Here is a 22,462-nt window from a genome sequence, read left to right as displayed (position 1 = left end):
ACTTCGACTCTTGAAGGACATCTATCTTCAAATAGTGCCAACTTTAGTATGTTGCAGAGAAGGGAGAATGATTTGAATACACAAACATTCAAGGAAAATATAAACAACAGACCAACATTCAAGGAAAATATAAACAACAGACCAGTATCAGACCAACGTGAGGCCTTATAGATTTCCAACCTTTTATATGCACATACAAGGTAGAGATAAGCTAATATTAATATGATTCACCCTGCAGCAAAGAATGCTGATTTCAGCACCACCTCACTTTAGTTTCCATTTTAGCCCAGGGTCAAACATGTTGATACTGTCTCATTTTTGAGGAGGAAATTACATGCAGATGCCATGATTGTTGTTTTTGCATTGTGAATGAGGTAGTTATTTCTAAAAGTTGCTCTAAAGCTATAACTAACAACTTTGCAGATGGCTGCTCCCTTCAAATTATAGGTTATTTGAAGTCAGCATTTCCCTCAAGCTTCTTCTGATTGTGTAAATGACTGCTTGTGAGGTGAGGATAAACCAGTTTATATTAAAGAAGGAACATTGGAATAAATTAATTAAAATGGCTTAGGAGTTACTGTGTCGATTAGTAATTTTACTCAGATTGAGAAAGTTTGCAACTGATAGTTTAAAATACATTTTTATTAGTTTTGATTTTAAGGTGGATGCTTGTAGGTTGAAAGCCACTCCAGTATTTCAGAATATATTCTAGTCTGACATTACTGAGGAAGTCCTAAATGTTTGAAGGTGGTTCTTTTGGATGAGATATGAACTCAAATATTTAAAGATCCTGTGGTACTGTCTAATGAAGAACAAAACATTTTCCAAGTATTCTGACCAACATTTCACTCTCAATCTATTCAATCAAAAACAGCTGAGTTTGCTGTTTTATCTTACTTGGCATTTGTGTAAAAGTGATTCTGGGTTTTCCTGCATTATAGCATGACAACAATTTAAAATGATTTGCTGTATATAAAGCTTTTTGAGAAGTTTCTGAGCTACAACAGTGTGCTATTTAAATATAATTCATTAATATTGTCTCATTTTATCTAATATTTTACTGTGCAATAGGTTTGATGGAATGCTTTGTTTCTCTTCATAATAATAATAATTTATTTGTTCTTTACTTAATATTGTATTTAGTTTTCTTTTCTTTACTCCAGGTTAAAGAAAGGTTGGCACAAATGGGTATTTTTCAGCCAATGAACATCTTCCTCCATCAGGAAATCGATCATATGCAACAAGTGATTTCATTGGTGCGCAACACACTAATGGATCTGAAACTTGCCATAGACGGTTCAATTATAATGAGTGAAAACTTGCGCGATGCACTGGACTGTATGTATGTTGCACGTATACCTACCAGGTGGCTAAAGGTAAGATAGATGCTTCATAAGTAAATGCATATGAATGGTGATTGGGATGGAGTAGCTCCCACATTAACTGTTATTTTCACACAGTTCTTTCAATCATGCAAGATCATTTCCTGCTAGAACACAGGCAATTAACTGCTTACAAAATTTTGTCTGATTAACTCTTTTGTTTGTTTTAAGTTGCAACTTTTGAAAAAAAATTATGATAATTGTTATACTACACTGTTTATGATGTAGCAGTGATTCACCAACATACAATAGCATCAAGGTAAAATCTTTGCTTATTTACTGACTATTTAGTTGTGGCAAATGATTAAGATTTAAGAATTAAGTCACTTATAATAGTACAGTAATCGATCTATATTTTAAAGGTCATCTGCAACAATGCTATGATTGTGTTAAAAGTTAAACTCAATAGTTGGATTTACAATCAAGTAGAGAGATTGCATACATGAGGCAGGTTATACCATTTAGGAGCTAGTCTGTGCCAGAAAGTTGATTAGAGACCATAAATCACCTCTCAAAATAATATGTTGTCTTGAAAACAGTGTTTTATAATGTCAGAACTGAAAGGAAATTAGCACATCCTGTAAATATTTTATTTTCTCTATCGGACAGTTATTTTGAAACATTTTTAAAAAATAACATTCATATATTTTATAAAGTTATTATGCATTTGGACAGACAGCACTTACAGAAGGCTATATGCATATCTAAAAAGGGATGGGCAGTAGTTTGAGCTTATGCTGGAGTCAGCACTTAGTTTGATATGGAAGATAATTTGGTGAGTTTTCTGCATCACCTCTGTACACTTTGCAATGCCCAACAGTATCACTTTGGCTATCATAATTTTGCAGACGTCCTCCTTGTCATGGTGACATTTGAATTTAATGCTCATGTTCGCATTGATGGCACTTTCTATTGGCAACTTTTGTAAAGCTGATCCTGCAGTAAACTATGCTGCTGTATGTCAAACGTCAACATTTGTATGTCCGGTTAGTTGTTTATAATACATATAGGGTCTGACCCTATACAGGCAACAAGCAAAGCTAATGTCATTTACGAAATACCTTGCAAGAACTGTATCAAATACTACATTGGACAAACAGGCAGAAAACTAACCACCAGGATACATGAACATCAACTAGCCACAAAAAGACATGACCCTCTCTCACTAGTATCCTTACATACAAATGAGGAAGGACACCACTTCAACTGGGACAACACATCCACCCTAGGACAAGCCAAACAGATACAATGCATGAGAATTCCAAGAAGCATGGCATTCCAACCAGAACTCTATCAACAAACACATTGACGTGGATCCCATTTACCACCCCCTGAGAAAAAGAACAGGAAATGACATCTCCACTGGAAATGATGTCACCAACCCAAGGAAACATAAATAGAAAGCGAGCCATGCCATCAGTGCTTCATCCAGAGGCTCACTGATGATGTTACCTAGTATGGTGACAAAACATCTGACAATGAACCTTCCAGCTCAGGACCAAACCTACATCCAGAATTCCCCATATTTCCAAAGAATTCCACAAATTTCAAACATCAGATCTACTGTGCACACATTATGCTTCCCACACCTGGGTTACAAAAATCACACATAGAGTCATACAGCACAGAAACAGAGCCTACGATGGTAAAAGATAGACAGGATCTAAAAGTTAAAGTTCTAAATTGAAGAAGGCCAATTTTGACAGTATTCGGCAAGAAATGTCAAAAGTTGATGGGGGCAGATATTTGCAGGTAAAGAGAGGCTGGAAATTGGGGAGCCTTCAAAAATGAGATAACAAGAGTCCAGATAGAGTATGTTCCAATTGGGGTGAAAGGCATTGCTAGTCAGTGTAGGGAATGCTGGTAGAGAAATTGAGGTTGTGGTTAAGAAAAAGAAGGAAGCATATGTCAGGTATAGACCGGATAGATCATAGAACATAGAACATAGAACAATACAGCACAGAACAGGCCCTTCGGCCCACGATGTTGTGCCGAACATCTATCCTAGATTAAGCACCCATCCATGTACCTATCCAATTGCCGCTTGAAGGTCGCCAATGATTCTGACTCTACCACTCCCACGGGCAGCGCATTCCATGCCCCCACCACTCTCTGGGCAAAGAACCCACCCCTGACATCTCCCCTATACCTTCCACCCTTCACATTAAATTTATGTCCCCTTGTTACACTCTGTTGTACCCGGGGAAAAAGTTTCTGACTGTCTACTCTATCTATTCCTCTGATCATCTTATAAACCTCTATCAAGTCACCCCTCATCCTTCGCCGTTCCAACGAGAAAAGGCCGAGAACTCTCAACCTATCCTCATACGACCTATTCTCCATTCCAGGCAACATCCTGGTAAATCTTCTCTGCACCCTCTCCAAAGCTTCCACATCTTTCCTAAAGTGAGGCGACCAGAACTGCACACAGTACTCCAAATGTGGCCTAACCAAAGTCCTGTACAGCTGCAACATCACTTCATGACTCTTGAATTCAATCCCTCTGCTAATGAACGCTAATACACCATAGGCCTTCTTACAAGCTCTATCCACCTGAGTGGCAACTTTCAAAGATCTATGTACATAGACCCCAAGATCCCTCTATTCCTCCACCTGACTAAGAACCCTACCGTTAACCCTGTATTCCGCATTCTTATTTGTTCTTCCAAATGGACAACCTCACACTTGGCAGGGTTGAACTCCATCTGCCACTCCTCAGCCCAGCTTTGCATCATATCTAAGTCCCTTTGCAGCCGACAACAGCCCTCCTCACTGTCCACAACTCCACCAATCTTCGTATCATCTGCAAATTTACTGACCCACCCTTCGACTCCCTCATCCAAGTCATTAATAAAAATTACCAACAGCAGAGGACCCAGAACTGATCCCTGCGGAACTCCACTTGTAACTGGGCTCCAGGCTGAATATTTACCATCTACCACCACTCTCTGACTTCGACCGGTTAGCCAGTTTTCTATCCAATTGGCCAAATTTCCCTCTATCCCATGCCTCCTGACTTTCCGCATAAGCCTACCATGGGGAACCTTATCAAATGCCTTACTAAAATCCATGTACACTCCATCCCCTGCTCTACCCTCATCCACATGCTTGGTCACCTCCTCAAAGAATTCATTAAGACTTGTAAGGCAAGACCTACCCTTCACAAATCCGTGCTGGCTGTCCCTAATCAAGCAGTGTCTTTCCAGATACTCATAAATCCTATCCCTCAGTACCCTTTCCATTACTTTGCCTACCACAGAAGTAAGACTAACTGGCCTGTAATTCCCGGGGTTATCCCTATTCCCTTTTTTGAACAGGGGCACAACATTCGCTACTCTCCAGTCCCCTGGTACCACCCCCGTTGATAGTGAAGACGAAAAGATCATTGCCAACGGTACTGCAATTTCCTCTCTTGTTTCCCACATAATCCTAGGATATATCCCGTCAGGCCCGGGGGACTAGTCAATCCTCAAGTTGTTCAAAATGTCCAACACATCTTCCTTCCTAACAAGTATCTCTTCTAGCTTACCAGTCCGTTTCACACTCTCCTCTTCAACAATACGGTCCCTCTCGTTCATAAATACTGAAGAAAAGTACTTATTCAAGACCTCTCCTATCTCTTCCGACTCAATACACAATCTCCCACTACTGTCCTTGATCGGACCTACCCTTGTTCTCGTCATTCTCATGTTTCTCACATACGCATAAAATGCCTTGGGGTTATCCTTGATCCTATCCGCCAAGGATTTTTCATGCCCTCTCTTAGCTCTCCTAATCCCTTTCTTCAGGTCCCTTCTGGCTATCCTGTATCCCTCCACTGCTCTGTCTGAACCCTGTTTCCTCAAACTTATATAAGCCTCCTTCTTCCTCTTTACTAGACATTCAACCTCCCTCGTCAACCAAGGCTCCCTCACACGACCATTTCTTTCCTGCCTGATAGGTACATACATATCAAGGACACGTCGTATCTGCTCCTTGAAAAAGTTCCACATTTCCATACATCCTTCCCTGACAGCCTATGCTCCCAACTTATGCTCCTCAAATCCTGTCTTACAGCATCGTAATTTCCCTTCCCCCAATTGTAAAATCTACCCTGTTGTGCGCACCTATCTCTCTCCATAACCAAGGTGAAAGTCACAGAATTGTGGTCACCATCACCAAAATGTTCACCCACTAACAAGCCCATCACTTGTCCCGGTTCCTTACCGAGTACCAAATCCAATATGGTCTCCAGTTGAAAATGTGTTGCTGGTCAAAGCACAGCAGGCCAGGCAGCATCTCAGGAATAGGGAATTCGACGTTTTGAGCATAAGCCCTTCATGGCCTCCACTCTGGTTGGACAATCTACATACTGAGTTAGAAAAGCTTCCTGGACACACTGCACAAACACCGGCCCATCCAATCTACTTGATCTAAAGAGCTTCCAATCAATATTTGGGAAGTTGAAGTCGCCCATGACTACGACCCTGTGGCTTCTACACCTTTCCAAAATCTGTTTCCCAATCTGTTTCTCCACATCTCTGCTGCTATCGGGGGGCCTATAGTAAACACCCAACAAGGTGACTGCACCTTTCCTATTTCTGACTTCAGCCCATACTACCTCCAAAGGCAGATCCCCCTCAAACTTCCTTTCTGCAGCAGTTATACCATTTCTAATTAGCAATGCCACCCCCCCTCCTTTTTTACCACCCTCCCTAATCTTACTGAAACATCTGTAACCAGGAACCTCCAACAACCATTCCTGTCCCTCATCTATCCACGTTTCTGTGATGGCCACAACATTGTAGTCCCAGGTACCGATCCACGCCTTAAGTTCACCCACCTTATTTCTGATACTCCTTGCGTTGAAGTATACGCACTTGAGCCCATCTCTGTGTCCGCAAGTATTCCCTGTCAGTGCTACCTTCTCCACAGCCTCCCTACATTCTTGGACATCCTGACAAACAGCTAGCTTACTTGCTGGACTACAAGTCCGGATCCCATCCCCCTGCCAAATTAGTTTAAACCCCCCCGAAGAGTGCTAGCAAACCTAACCCCCAGGATATTGGTGCCCTTCTGGTTCAGGTGCAACCCGTCCTGTTTGTACAGGTCCCACCTTCCCCAGAATGCAGTCCAATGGTCCAAATACCTGAAGCCTTCCCTCCTACACCATCCTTGCAGCCACGTGTTCAACTGCACTCTCTCCCTATTCCTCGCCTCACTGTCACGTGGCACCGGCAACAACCCAGAGATGACGACTCTGTCTGTCCTAGCTTTTAGCTTCCAGCCTAACTCCCTGAGCTCTTGAATGACCTCCCCACCCCTCTTCCTACCTATGTCGTTGGTGCCAATGTGTACCACGACTTCTGGCTGCACACCCTCCCCCTTAAGGATTCTGAAGACACGGTCCGAGATGTCTTGGACCCTGGCACCCGGGAGGCAACAAACCATCCGAGAGTCTCACCCATGTCCACAGAACCGTCTGTCCGTCCCTCTAACTAGAGAGTTTCCTATAACTAGCGCTCTCCTCCTCTCCCCCTTTCCCTTCTGAGTCTCAGAGCCAGACCTCACGCCACAGACCCCGTCACTGCAGCTTACACCTGCAAGGCTGTCCCCCCCAACAGTTTCCAAAGCTGTATACTTATTGTTTAGAGGAACGACCACAGGGGAACCCTGCACTGCCTGCTTCTTCCCCTTCCCACCTCTAACTGTTACCCAGCTACCTCTGTTCTCCGGCGTAACTATGTCCCTGTAGCTTCTATCAATCACCCTCTCAGCCTCTCGAATAATCCTCAGTTCATCCAACTCCAGTTCCAGTTCCCTAACTTGTTCGGTGAGGAGCAGGATCTGACTGCATTTCCTGCAGATGAAGTCATGTAAATCCTTCCAAAATATAAAGGCGGTAGGAGTATACTTAAGAGGGAAATCAAGAGGGCAAAAAGGGAACATGAAATAACTTTGGCAAATAGGGTTAAGAAGAATCCAAATGAATTTTATAAATACATAAGGACAAAAGGGTAACTAGGGAAAGAATAGGACCCCTCAAATGTCAGCAAGGCAGCCAATGTGTGGAACCGCAGGAGATGGGGGAGATACTAAATGAGTATTTTTCCACAGTGTTTACTGTGGAAAAGAACATGGAAGATGCAGAATGGGGAAATAGACATCTTGAAAATTGTCCATATTACAGAGGAGGAAGTGCTGGATGTCTTGAAACATATAAAAGTGAATAAATCCCCAGGACCTGTTCAGGAGTACCCTGGAACTCTGTGGGAATCTAGAGAAGTGATTGCTGGGCCTCTTACTGAGATACTCATATCGTCGATAGTCACAGGTGAGGAGTCTGAAGACGGGGGATTGGCTCAGATGGTGCCACTATTTAAGAAAGGTGGTAAGGAAAAACCAGGGAATTATGGACTGGTGAGCATGTCATCAATGGTGGGCAAGTTGTTGGAGGGAATCCTGAGGGACAGGATTTGGATGGGCAAAGACTAATTAGGGATAGTCAAATTGACTTTGTGCATGAGAAATTATATACCACTTACTTTATTCAGTTTTTTTGAAGAAATAACAAAGAGGATTGATGAGGGTCGAGTGGTGGATGTGATCTATATGGATTTCAGTAAGGCATTTGACAAGGTTCCTCATGGTAGACTGGTTAGCAAGGTTAGATCTCATGGAATACAGAGTGAACTAACCATTTAGATACAGAACTGTCTCAAAGGTAGAAGACAGAGAGTGGTGGTCAAGGGTTGCTTTTCAGACTGGAGGCCTGTGACCCATGGTTTGTCACAAGGATCGGTGCTGGGGGCCATGGCTTTTTATCATTTATATAAACGATTTGAATGTGAACATAGGAGGTATAATAATGATTTGGATGTGAACATAGGAGGTATAGATAATAAGTTTGCAGATGACACCAAATTGGAGGTGTAGTGGACAACAAAGAAGGTTACCTCAGAGTATAACAGGATCTTCATCAGATGGGCCAATGGGCCAAGGAGTGGCAGATGGAGTTTAATTTAGATGAATGTGAGGTGCTGCATTTGGAAAGGCAAATCAGGGCAGGGCTTATATATTTAATGGTAAGGTCCTGAGGAGTGTTGCTGAACAAAGAGACCTTGGAGTGCAGGTTCATAGTTCCTTCAAAGTGGAGTCTCAGGGAGATAGGATAGTGACAAAGGCATTTAGCATGCTTTCCTTTATTGGTCAGAGTATTGAGTATAGGAGTTGGGAGGTCATGTTGCAGCTGTACAGTACATTGGTTAGGCCACTTTTGAATACTGTGTGCAATTCTTGTCTTCTTCCTATTGGAAGAGTGTTGTGAAACTTAAAAAAAGGTTCAGAGAAGATATTCCCTGGGTTGGAGGATTTGAGCTATAGGGAGAGGCTGAGTAGGCTGGCGTTGTTTTCCCTGGAGAGCAGAAGCTGAAGGGTGACCTTATAGAGGTTTATAAAATCATGAGGGGCATGGATAAGATAAATAGATAAGGTCTTTGTCCTTGGTTGGGGGTGTCCAGAATTAGAGGGCATAGGTTTAGGGTGAGAGGGGAAAGACTAAAAAGAGACCTAAGGAGCAACATTCTCATGCATACGGCGGTGCTTGTGTCTACCAGAGGAAGTGGTGGAGACTGGTACAATTACAATATTTAAAAAGCCTCTGGATGGGTATATGAATAGGAAGGGTTTAGAGAAATATTGGCCAAATGTTGGCATATGGGACTAGATTAATTTAGGATATCTGGATGACATGGACGAGTTGGACTGAAGGGTTTGTTTCCATGCTGTACGTCTCAATGACTCTATGTTGAACATAATCCCAAACTAAACCAATCCCACCTGCTACTCCTGGCCCAAAACTCTCCAAACTTTTCCTATTCATGTGCTTATCCAGATGTCTTTTAAACGTAATTGTACCAAATCCATCACTTCCTCAGGAAGTTAATTCTTCACACGAACTAACCTCTGTGTGAAACATTTACCCCTCATGTCTTTTTTAAATCTCTCTCCTCTCACCTAGTCTTGATTTCCCCCATCCTGCAATTGGAGGCAGCTACACATTGTATATTGGCAGCTGCCACCACAACATGCACGTAGGTGAAATGTGACCCATCACCATTCCTGAAGTTGGGAAAATGGTGTTGGATGGATGCTCAGGGGCAGAATTTCTGATCTTCAGTCCTCTCTGCCATTTTCACAATGAGAGTGAGGCTCTCTGTCCTGTGAAAAGTGAAGCCTTAGTATCGACATGGTCTTAATTAGTCAATGTTCAAACATACCTGAAACATTGTCAGCCACACGAATGAGTAGTCTAGGAGGCAGCTATTTTTCTGGTGCAATATAGGGTGCAATATAGGGTGGTTATTAATAAAGCTTCTTACTCACGTGGTGCAGAGGGAATTTCAACCTGTTTTGAAATAATTTCTATGTAAACCAGCTACCTGTCTGAGCAAGATCTGTCAGTAAGTTGAATGAATACTTATTTATGTATCCGTGCATATCTTAATGTCTTCTTACTATCCAAAGTGACATTGGAACAAAATATGTTTTGCAAAAAGGAAATCTCTGATACAATTATCTATTGTGCAATATCTTGAGCAATATATGCAGATTCTAATTAGAAAACATTTGTAAGTACTGTATTGAATCTGTGTTCAGTGTATAATGGTATTATAGTTTCCTCCTTTTAATTTTACAAAGGCATCTTGGGCTTCAAGTACTTTGGGATTCTGGTTCACTGAGTTACTAGAAAGGAACCATCAATTCCACTCTTGGATTTTTGAAGGGAGGCCAAACTGTTTCTGGATGACAGGTTTCTTCAATCCTCAAGGATTCCTTACAGCTATGAGACAGGTCAGTCAATAGTGCATCATTTTCATCCAGTTAATCTTAATGCAGATTATTATGAGCCAAATAGTCAAATGTACACCAAGAATTTAGGGCGAAGCCTCTGTTTACTACATCTCTCTTTTGCAAGGGCGATGGATGAGAAATTTGAATTTCTCTACATGTATTTTCCCCTGATGGAGTCTCTCAAAGTGTCCTGAAGTTCTTTGATTAAATCATTTTTAAGAAGTAAAATCACAATTGAATTATAAAGTAGTTATAATGTCAAAGGAGGCCATTTACTCATTCCAGTCCATGCTAGATTTCTGTAAGACGTTTAAACTTGTCTTATTTTCTTACTTCTCCTTATAGCTGTGAAAAGTATTTCCCTTCAGGCACTTCTGCAATTTCCTTTTGAAACAAAGCTCTTCTATTTGTTCTTTACTATAGGCACAGTGATGATTTGTACTCAACTAGCCCATGCTTGTAAAACCTGAAATATAATGTCCAATATTAGATGTGATTCCATGATTGGACGTGGTATAAACCTGGCCAATAATCCTAATGTGATTTATTTATGCTTGCTGGAGGCTCCACTGCCTGGGGAAGAGGGTGCCTGTGCATGAACCACCCTGTCCACCAGGACCACCAGATCCTTGTCCACAAAGCAGGGCACCATGTCCTGGGCAAATATCAGGAATCGCAGAAGGCTGCTATGGACTGATAGTGTTTGCATGAGTACACCATGGGCCTTTAAAGATGGCACAGGTGCAAGTGATGCTGTTTGTACAACAGATATCCTCTGAGTGGCATGTTGTTCCAGGAATGGAGTATAGTAAGATGGACTAGAATAAAGTATGGGGAATGCCTTAGGGATGGGGTAGCTGGTTAATGAGGCACGCTTGCTGAGATAATTGATAAATCTTGCTCAGCCTTGTAGTGAGAATCCCTCCTAAAAACTTGATGCAACTTGCACTTAGTCATAAAAGGTAAGATTCACCCCCTATGTCTTTTTTTTGGTAACACTGAAGATTTCAGCTACCTAGTAACTGATTTAGTTCATGTTCAAAACATAAAATACCTTCATTATTCTTGATCCTGCATAAGGATACAGTTGTTTGATCATCAAAGCATTCCATCTTAACTGACCTGGTTACAAAAGAACAAGGTCAGGAAGAAAGTGCTGAGTTTTTTTTAATGATTTGTAAAATTTAACTTAAATCTTGTTGTGTTCTTATGAAGGAGTCTCAGCATCTTCCAGTGCTAAAGTAACTTTGCCTTCAAGCAGTACTGCTTCAAACTTTCAATAATGCCACCTTGAACAAATACTTAATTCGTGTGGTCCTGAAACTACATTAATTTGTCCACAAAAGCAGAACGCCTCCGAATGATTAAAGCCAAATGCTGAGGATGCTGCAAACTGAAACAGAAGCAGGAACTATTGGGAATATTCATCAGATCTGGCAGTGTATCTGGGGTCAAAAGGAGAATTCATGTTTTTGAGTTGAACATGACTCTTCAGAAAAGGCGACTCATTTGACAAGAAACATTAATCCTGTTCCTCTCCCCACACATGCTACCAGAGCACAATGACACAATAGACATTGGAGACCTGAAATATAGCCAAAAATACTCTGAAAACATTGAGCACATTTTTTTTAGTATCAGTGCAGAATTAATATTTTAAACTGGTGACCCAATGTCAGAACTGTACATAGAAATGTAACAGGTTTGAAGCAAGACAAAGAAATGGGTTTTGCATGGGTGGTGGGGTAACGGGTAGAGTGGCAATGAAGTCAAAGGTGGAAAGAACAAAATGAAGGCCAGTGGTACCATGGAAAATATCTGTGAAGTACTTTGAGTTCTAAAAATGGGGCATGAACCTGAAATGGCAAACATGTTTTTCTCTCCAAAGATGTTGGCAGATCTTCTGAGTATTTCCAACATCTTTGTATTTTTTTCTAAACCATCTATCAGTTATAAAATGTCAAATCCATTCAATGTGGCTTGAGTCACAAAGGACATCATAGTAATTTTGTTGACGTGTGTTGATATCTGGATCAATTTGACCCACAGTAATGAAGGTCCTAAATTTCCTTTGTTGGAGCAACATATTAATAAATATTCCTATCCCAACAGTTTCTTGAGTGAAGACATCAAACTGATTGATCATTTTATTCGAAATAGCCATGAAGTGCTGAACCTGAGACTAGACTTTATGTACTGAGAAGCTTTTGGTTCCAGGGATACACATTGCAAATATACACTGCCAAACCAAACAACTATGTTTTCAATCTTTTCCTCTCTGTAGAAGCATAACTGAATTCCAGTTAATGGCCACCATCTGAATACAATTAAATAATTAATATACAATTAACACTGATGACAATTTCAATTTCATTGCTAATGTATTTCTCTTTCGGTGCAATTTTTTAATGCAAAAGACTCATGAGAAATGATTTTGGGATATATCACCCCAGTAACATAGAGGCATACAGCATGCAAACAGACCCCTTGGTCTAACTCATCTGCACTGACCAGACAGCCCAGTCTGACCTAGTCCCATTTGCCAGCATTTGGCCCATATTCCTCTAAACCTTTCCTATTCATATACCCATTCAGATGCCTTTTAAATGTTGTAATCATATCGGTTGTACCACTTCCCCTTGCAGCTAATTCTATCCACCCTCTGCATGAAAAAGTTAGCCCTTAGCGTCTTTTTAAATCTTTTCCCTCTCATCTTAAGCTTTTGCCCTCTAGTCTTGGACTCCCCTACCCTAGAAAAAAGACCTTGGCTATTCACCCTATCCATACCCCTCATGAATTTATAAACCCATATAAGGTCATCCCACAGCCTCCGATGCTCCAGGGAAAAAAGCCCCAGTCTATTTAAATTCTACCTATAGTTCAAACCTTATCGTTCTTCATTAAATAATTTGCATAACTCAGAGAGGGCATCTTGCTCACTGCTGTAACAAATTGAAGTCTGTAAACTGCTTTGTATCAGAGTGAGGGTGCATTTGAGGTAGAAATTAAGACAACAATGCATATATTTGAGAAAGTTTTATTATGCATGTGACCAATTAATCTTGATATTATGTGAAGGAGATTTCGCATTTTTCAGTGCTGACCTTCTTTACTTTAAAGCATGTAAGTCATCCCGGAAGATTAAAATACAACATCAGACTTCCTTACAATGTCTAGCAAAAAGGCAAAGACTGATACTGCCTCTAAGGAGACCCTGAACATTGCAAGTCAAGTTGAACAGATTCACAGCTTTACTTGACATTTTATGATGAGAACAATTAGTGAGGAAATCTTACAGGAATTGTGGCTATTTAACATCAATATGCAATTAGTTACCTTCCCTGTGCATTCTGCATTAAAATTAGTCTTTCTTTTAACTAATAACAGGAAGTTACTCGGCTTCATAAGGGCTGGGCTCTGGACAGTGTGATGCTTCACAGTGATGTCACTAGATCATCAAAGGAAGATGTTATGCAGCCTCCTTCTGAGGGAGTCTTTGTCTATGGTTTGTATTTAGAAGGTGCTGGATGGGATCGACGTAACAACAGACTAACAGAATCAAAACCAAAAGTTCTGTTTGAAATTCTGCCTGTTATTCATATGTCTGCTATCAACCACCACAGTAAGTCAGAAATGTTGCTCACGCATTGAAATATATTGCAATTACAATTTGTCTTATAGCATCAGCAATTGGATCTTAACATAATTCATCCAATATCCACAGCAAGTACATTATTTAAATTCATATATCTAGAAACTCCTGTCAGTGAAGCCTTGTTCCTATGATGTTGAAGTCTCCAGAGATTGAAATCTTCCAATTCACTTGAACTTCCACTTTTATGCTTTTAGTCTCACTGCAAAAATCTTTGAAAATGTTTTGTCTTGTTAAATGAATTGTAACTGTGTTTTAATGGGTTTCTGCAGTTTACCTTATGTAATGTTAACTTCACAGTTGAAAGAGCAGTGAGTAATGAGTTTCTCTATCACTGAGCACAGTGGCTCAGTCACAGCACCAGGGTGCCAGGTTCAGTCCAGCCCTTGGGCAACTGTCTGTGTGGAGTTTGCACGTTCTCCCTGTGTCTGCGTGGGTTTCCTCTGGGTGCTCTGGCTTCCTCCCACAGTCCAAAGATGATGAGCAGGTCAAGTGAATTGGCCATGCTAAATTGCCCACAGTGCATTAGTCAGAGGGAAATGGGTCTGGGTGGGTTACTCTTCGGAGGGTCGGTGTGGTCTTGTTAGGCCTAAGGGCCTGTTCCACACTGTAGGGAATCTAAACTATAAAATCTCTGCCTGTATATTTCACAATCTCAAAACACTGTCATTTTTGTTTTACACCATCTTGTAATGATTCATCCAAAAAATAATGGAACTGTTACAAGAAGAGTGAATAGAAGAATGAATAATCAGCACGGATTTTAAAATTTTGCTTAATCAATCTTATTGAATTGTGAGGAGGCAACTGAGAGAATAAACTATAGTAATGCAGTAAATGTAATTTATATAGATATTTAAAAGCCTTTGATAATGTGCCAAATAGGAGGCTAAATAATAATGCCAAAGAATATGGAATCAGGAGATAAGTGACAGGATAAATTGTTAGCTAGCTTCAAGGAAGACGACAATGAGTAACAGCAAAGGGTGGATATTCTGAGTGGCAGAAATGATGTCCCATAAGGATCTATGCTGACAGCACTGCTGTTCAGAGTTTACAATAAACAACTCAATCTTCAGAAACACAATTTCTAAATTCACAGATTACACCAAATCATGGGGGTTGGTGGGAGGTTGGCAAGAGAGGTGGGGGAGTAGTTGCAGGGGTTGTGGTAGTCAGCGCTACAAATTAAAGGACAGTCATAAGCTTGCAGAGTGGAAAAACATTTATAAAATAGATAATGTCAAGTTATATGTTTTGATAGAAAGAATAGGGAAGTTAGTTATTATGTGGAAGGTTCAAATTAAATGGTTGGAGGAACAAAGGGTACTTGGAATGCAAATAAAGGGGATCCTCAGGTAAGCAAGGGCATTAGAAACACCAGGTATTGTTTCTAGAAAGATAGGATTGAAAGGACAGGAAAGTTATGCTAAACCTGTCCCCAACCTTGCTTTGACCATACTTAGAGAGTACTGCATGTGGTTCTCATCATTATTTAATTAAAAGAATGAAAATGCACTGGAGATAGTGTGAGAAGATCTGTAAGGGTGATAGCAGAAATGGGTGAAAAAACAGAATGGGAAACATTCACAGGCTGGATCTCTTTTTTTCTTGCAAAAAGGAGACTGAGGTCTTAATATTTTGAAAGGTTTTAATATAGTGAATACAGAAAGAGTGCTTGCTCTAGTGAGGAAGAAGCATAGACCATCATCATAAGAGAGTCACCAAGTTTAGAAGAAACTTATTTACCCAAAGAGTGGTGAGTATGGGCAATTTGCCACCATAAGGTGTGATTAAAGCAAATATTTACAAGGAAGCTAAGCAACTATATAAAGGAGAAGGGAACAGACAGTTGTTATGATAGATTTGTATGAGAACAGGTGGAAAATATGAGAGAAGCAGAAATACTGATATGGTCTGGTTGGACCAAATTGACTTTCTGTGTCATATATCTGATGTTAGGTTGCAGTATGTCAAAATATTGAAAAATAATTTCAGCTTTGGATCATGTAATTCACTAACATGATGAATGTGTCCATAAGATTTGGTTGAATCATTGTTTATCATGCCCTAATAGCCATCTTCGTAGATTGGGCTAGAGAGTGATAATGGGCTATTTGACCTTAGGGTTTTCAGAAAGATCCAGCATCCACGCTTGCACCTTCAGCAAGGGTCACTCAAATGCAATCTGGAGGACTAGCCCTCCTGTTTATTGTAAGTTAAACTCTTCAACTGAAACCTGTGGATGCTGTTGGTAGTGGGAACTACTTACATTGTTCATTTTATAGCAGTTACTGAGCTTCACAGAACACTATAATCTTCAGATTCAATTGAAATGCAAAGAAGTAAAACAATTTTGTTTCAAGGGCAAAGTCTAGAGAAAATAGGGCTGTGTTTTCAAGCACAGGAGAATATTGAGAGGAGATTTGATAGAGTGGGGTGAAGCAACTCATCCTTCGCGACACTTAAGTCTGAAATGTTGGAAGTAGTTTGTGATTGAACAGAACACCAAACAATGAAAAAAATGGTTGCTCTGATGAGACAGTGGTGCTCATAGCCCAGAATGGCTGCTGAAGGTAATCACCACTGTTGAAAGTTTGAGAGGTGTGCTTTGACCGAACAAAGAACTAATTTCACCCTCCAGATCCCTAGACGTCTTGACAATGTATTTGATGGACTTTGGCCCCAGTAACAATTGGAGTGAGCATATTTTCATAGTCAGGGATCTCTTTGACTTCACGCACGCCATTCCCAAAAGTGACCAAAACTGTAGTCAGAATGATAGCATGTGATTGGTCTGTTTGGGCTCCTGAGCAAGGGCTTGTCCATTCTGACTGCTTTTCTTTTCTGTTTTTTTCTCTTCTTGTTTTTTTTTTCTTGCATCCTTTACTTATCTCTTGTCCTGAGCACAGATGAAATTGGCAGCACCGAGGAATACTGTGGTGAGGCCTCAAGATGTTCCAGCACAGACCTCACTGCCATGGTGAATGAACCAGTTGTTAGTTTTCCAGGGTGAGCATGGGACCTGACATTGGAATTGGTACCTGCTACATAGTTGGAGGCAATGTTGGTGAGATACTCCCAGCAGCAAAAGATGGTGCCTGAGGATCAGCGACTTCATCATTGGTTGGGTCCTCACAAAGCAATAGCAGAGAAGAACCTGCCCAGAGGCAAGAGATGGTGCCTGTAGATGGGCAACTACAACATTGGTTGGATCTGGTGTAGATGGCAGTGGGATGGTGGAGGAGGGATGGTGTTGCAGGCGTCGTTGATGATGAGCTGGCTCAGGGCTGATAAATCTTTTTTTTTAACTTTTTCTTATAACTGTTCAAAATGGTGTTGGATTGCAGCAACAGTGGAAAGACTTCACTGTATTTTACTATTTTTCTTCATATAAAATACACGTGACAATAAAATCATCCATTCAAATCATTTCAATCATTCAATCATTCAGTTGGCACAACTTTGACAGTAAGATCCTACAAGAATAGAGGTCTATGAGCCATATCACTCCTTCACATCTGGAGGGTAATCAACAATGCAAATAATTCACTTGTACCCTTCATGACCAGCTGCTTACCTTTCCTCCTGAAAGTAAACAAAAGAGGCCTGAGTATCTTCTGGAGCTACTTTATACTTTCCTATACTCATCCATAGGCTATTTTCAATGATTTCTCTTCTTTAGGTAAGATCCAATCCTTCCTCTGGTCACCTCCTTGGGCTCACCACACTTTCAGATGGGGACGGTCCTTCAGTGAATGAATAGCTGAACATCACAAGAAGCTAAGCCAGGCATGTGAGATAGTATCTGAGGGGACTGAGAGAAACATGGTGAAGAAAATCATTGACTGATCACAAGGCTGACAGGACTGGCTTTCAGGTTGACGCAAAAGTATTCCTCCATAATGGGAATTCAAGGGTTGTAATGAGATACAGGATGTCCATAGCTGTGAACATCATAGAGTCATCATGTGATTTGACACAGATGGCCACATTTATGTATTTGGACTGAAAGCTGAAGAACAGCTTCAGAAAATGGCTTGGGGTGGGGTATTTGCTGAAGGCCAGCAGTCTTATGGATTTGGAGGGAAGCAACTTACTCAACACTATTGTGGAATCTGCAGTGTCATAGCAAGTTGGCTTGAGTGAAGTAGAGTCTGGTAAAATTGAGGATTCCTGAATGACTTGTGCACTGTATCAAGGGAGTGCATCCTTTGCGGAGAGGTCTGCTCCTCTCCTGAGAAAGGGTGCAAGGATGATCTTCTAGGAGATGGAAACAAGTGCCACTGACCATATGACCTCTGGAGAGTTGACTGACCTAACCCCAATATAGGCGATCCACCACAGAGCCTGGATCTCTTGGAAGGTATCAATACAGAAGCTGAAAAGGTCCTCTTGAGCAAGTGCTGGATATCACTCGACCCTAATCATTTGCCCAGATCAGTGATTCAAGAAGAGAATGCTGCCACTGATAGGGATCGGAACATTTTAGCCACCGCGGTGCATTTGAACCTGCCAATCAGTCAACTGCTTAGCAAAAGGTCACTGTGTGCTATGTTTAGTTACTGATAAAACCGGTCTCAATAGGTAAGTGTATAACAGAACTTCCAGTACCTGGTGTTGATGGCAAGGAAGGGATTAGGATAGAGAAGCTTGAGTAGTCGCATTGGGAACTCCAAAAGCAGTGGCATTGTATAGGGATAGTACCACACAGGGAAGGGAGAAGTCAACAGGGTCCTCTCAGGAGGAATAGGTGTCTTTGGGTGAGGCAGGGTGGAAGTCAACTTCATAGAGAGAAGGATACACAGCCAAAAGATTTCCTCAATCAGATGTAAATCAGAGATTTAACACTATATAGATACCCGGTTTTGCCTGTTATATCCTTATGCTCCCTCCATGTTTATAATGACCCAATGCCAGTGGGAATAAGGGAATCCCTCTTTCATTATCTTTGGGTGCTTTCCAGATATTTAAATCACCTCCTCAGGATTGTGTATGTTTCAGTAAGATCACCTCTCAGTTTTATAAACATCGATAAATACAAGCCCAGCCTGTTGAACCTTCCCTCAATAAATTCCCACACCCCCATCCCAGGTGTCAGTTGAGTGAACCTCTGTGAACTACCTCTAAATGATTTACATACTTTCTTCAATAAGAAAACCAAAACAGTGCACAGTACTTAAGATGTGGCCTCACCAACACTCTATACAACTGTAGCAAAACAATCTTACTTTTAAATGCCATTCCTCTTGTAATATATGTATGTGAAGCTATGAATAAATTCCAGTGCCTTATTACCATATTGACATCCATCAAAATTGGCACTCTCCTGGACCATATTTTTCTTTTAGATGCTGATGATCAAATTAAGCTCTTTACAGGCACCAAGGAGTCTATCCATTGATCGCTGAAGGTGTCCAATGGTTATGAAAGCTAGTGCAGCATTACCTACAAAGGGCCGCTCTGAGGATTGCCACGTATTTGTCTTGGATCTGAGGCAGGAAGACTGAATGGTTTTCTATAGGTTCTGGTAAACACCCTTCATAGATAAACTGAAGGGATAGACAGCCACAAAGAGAAGAATATATTCTGTTGGTGAAGAATGCATTCAATGTTGGTCCCAGAATTCAATTCTGTTTTGACTTACCATTGGTGTCAAAGCATTCATGTGATGGCTGGTCAAAACTGACATTACCCTATATGTTTTCATGTAAAGAGATCACAGTTAGATTTGGCAGGCAGCCAATTATATCCAACAGCTTAAACAGACTACCTCTGATCTCCGGCAGAATATCTTGGTGTGATTGATAAAATGGTTCTCCCCAACAGCTTTTATTGGCTTGATTCAAACCTGTATATTTCTTATATATACCTTTATAACACCCTGTAACGTCTGTGATTTTGCTTTTGTCTTTTTGTTTTACAGGTTCTAAAGATACTTTGGTATATACCTGTCCAATTTATAAAAAGCCTGTGAGAACTGATCTGAACTATATTGCTGCTGTTGACTTGAAAACAAACCGACCTCCTGAACACTGGGTACTAAGAGGTGTTGCATTACTCTGTGATGTGAAATAAGTTGCACTGGTGAATTTGATGTATTAAACTATATAATGTAATCTTGGCAATGGAACAGTTGCAGCAAATTGGGCGAGAACACTGTTAACTGAAATTATTGCTGACATATGGCTACTGTAGTGAAATATTGCTGATAAAAGATATATTTTATCAAAGTTTATTACCTTATACTCACCAGGACAAGAATATGGTGCTGGAAAAGCACAGCAGTTCAGGTCGCATCCAAGGAGCCGGAGAATTGACTTTTCGGGCACAAGGCCTTCATCAGGAATGATGTTTGAGGTCATTCCTGATGAAGGGCTTATGCCCAAAACATAAATTCTCCTGCTGCTTGGATGCTGCCTGACCTGCTGTGCTTTTCCAGCACCACACTCTCGATTCTGATGTCCAGCATCTGCAGTCCTCACTTTATGCAAATCCACAAGAATACCAATGTGAAGGTGAACATCACTTTACACTGCATAAGAAAACAGTGCTAGTTTGTTGGCAAGTGGACTCTGATATAGACTTGCCATTGAAAATTAAAATATCTTTTTTCAGCAATACTCAAGTTGTACTGCCAAATGACTGACAATATACTAGCTGACTATAACAATGAATTGTCATTCTATCCCCATGTAATAATGTGACTAGTTTGGCAATTAGTGAAAGCTATTGGTTAAACACACAAATTTGTTTTTGCCTATTTTAAACAATTAATCATAATTGTCATGAAGTCTGGCAAAGAAATGGTTAATCTTAAGCATTAATGATCATGGGTTTTACACACATATCTGGCTCTGCACATGTATTCTGGTTCCACGTGTTGAAGGACTCAAGTGCCCAAAGTTACTCATTAAGAGAAATTTTGATGATAATTGAAAAGAAGCAGCTGAACATTGGGCATTATTTTTGAACAGCTGGGTTGACTCCAAAGATCTTTCAAAATAACAGATAGGGCTTGCATGTAGAAGTCTCTCATGCCCATTTCCAGTTGTTACAATTTTCACCTGTTTGGGACGGGGTGGAGCAAGATCACACAGATATGAAGCATGATTTTGCTGAGCTATTTTAAAATATTGTTGACTTTAAACTGATTTCGTTTCTGCTCTTCTAAGCCTCAAACCACATTGAGAGTTTCAAATTTGTAGAGGAAACATTGTAGCTCTTAAAGGACAGGTAAAGTATTTTTAAATATCATGATCTGAAGTTATTTAAACCCCAGCTTTTTAAAAGCAAAAAAAAACTAGGCTACAACTGTTGACTAGAGTGTAAAAAATGTTGGTGTGCGTGATTGACAGGCCATCCAGAATAGCTTAGGAGAAACCATTACCATTTATTCCTGCAATTTAAATAGATGTGGGTGTTGACATTTCCCAAGAGCTAGTATTATAGCTAGGTCCATTCAGAATGCACAGGAGCTAAGTTTACATTTGATTGACAATTTAAAGAAGCTATTATAAAGTTATGCAACTTTGATATAACGACTGAATCAAAGTTTGTTGAAGTGATTACTGAATAAAAGTTTGTTTATTTTTATGAGAGATTGACCACTGAGGGGGACTTAAAGTCTTTAGATTTCATTAATGAGAGATTTTTTTTTGCTGTGTCAATTGTGAATTTGAGAGAGCTCTATTAGATTATTATGAGTTTAATTATTTTTAACTCCACTTGGTTCCTAAAATCTGTCTAATTTATATGCTGGATGGGGAATCATAAGGATGACATAGAGAATTTGAAGTTGTATGAGGGGTACAGCAAGCATGAGGGGGCTTGGAAAGGGGGGAAAAGGGTGTAACATGACATGGACAGGACTTGGGAATGAGTGGGGCTGAGGGCTATCAGCATTTTGTAAAGCCAAGTGAAAGTCTCAGTCTGAGGTGGGCCTTCTAACCAGCCCACATCGACAATTGCCTGTTTTTATAACTGCCTCTAAACTGCCTCCAGAGAAGGCAGCCACAACACATTCCCTTTCTAGCTGGAGCAAACATTGTGATGGAACCCTCTATATCCAAGCGAAATTGGAAAATGTTCTAATCTGAGCTACTGTTCCAGCAGCAAAACATTGGATTCTGTTTACATGTTATTCTGCTGTGATTTAGTAACAATGAATCCTGAGAACTGTGTGGTATGGTAGATTTGAACATCATTCATTCACCTGAAGAAGAGTGGTTTCAAACAATCATAAGAACCATGTATGCAATTGGAGAGAAGAGTGCTCAGGTCATTCAGTAGTGATGAGTTAACCAATCAACATCTTTTTCCCTGTAGGGATATGTTATTGTGATTATTGGAATTTAGAATTCTTGTTTTTGTCCTGTTAGGCAATTTCTGACTTCTGTGCTAAGTAAAGTGGTATAAAATGGATAGCTATTTCTTGTCTATTTGATGAGAATTGTTATCAGGGTCGATGTACAGGTGTGCTGATTAGTAATTTATTAAAACTGTAAGAAACAAATTACATTGAGACATAAAATGTGTTTACTGGAGATAGTAAAAAGGAAAATGTGATTCAAAATGAGGGTGCCTATTTTCACGG

General features: G+C 40.4%; 1 protein-coding gene across 1 annotated transcript in view; it reads left to right on the top strand.

The window, feature by feature from the left end:
• LOC132824077 (dynein axonemal heavy chain 5-like) overlaps window positions 1-19,944 on the top strand; it is a 285,827-nt gene extending 265,883 nt beyond the window's left edge. The window contains 4 exon segments of the mRNA XM_060838346.1: window positions 1,164-1,376; window positions 10,062-10,214; window positions 13,602-13,836; window positions 19,793-19,944. Of these exon segments, the coding sequence (XP_060694329.1) occupies window positions 1,164-1,376; window positions 10,062-10,214; window positions 13,602-13,836; window positions 19,793-19,944 (753 nt within the window).
• Window positions 19,945-22,462: the final 2,518 nt, after the last annotated feature.

Source organism: Hemiscyllium ocellatum, chromosome 17, assembly GCF_020745735.1.
Source record: "Hemiscyllium ocellatum isolate sHemOce1 chromosome 17, sHemOce1.pat.X.cur, whole genome shotgun sequence".
NCBI lineage: Eukaryota > Metazoa > Chordata > Chondrichthyes > Orectolobiformes > Hemiscylliidae > Hemiscyllium > Hemiscyllium ocellatum.
Note: the sequence above shows the minus strand (reverse complement) of the source record. Positions and strands in the feature narration are given on the sequence as shown.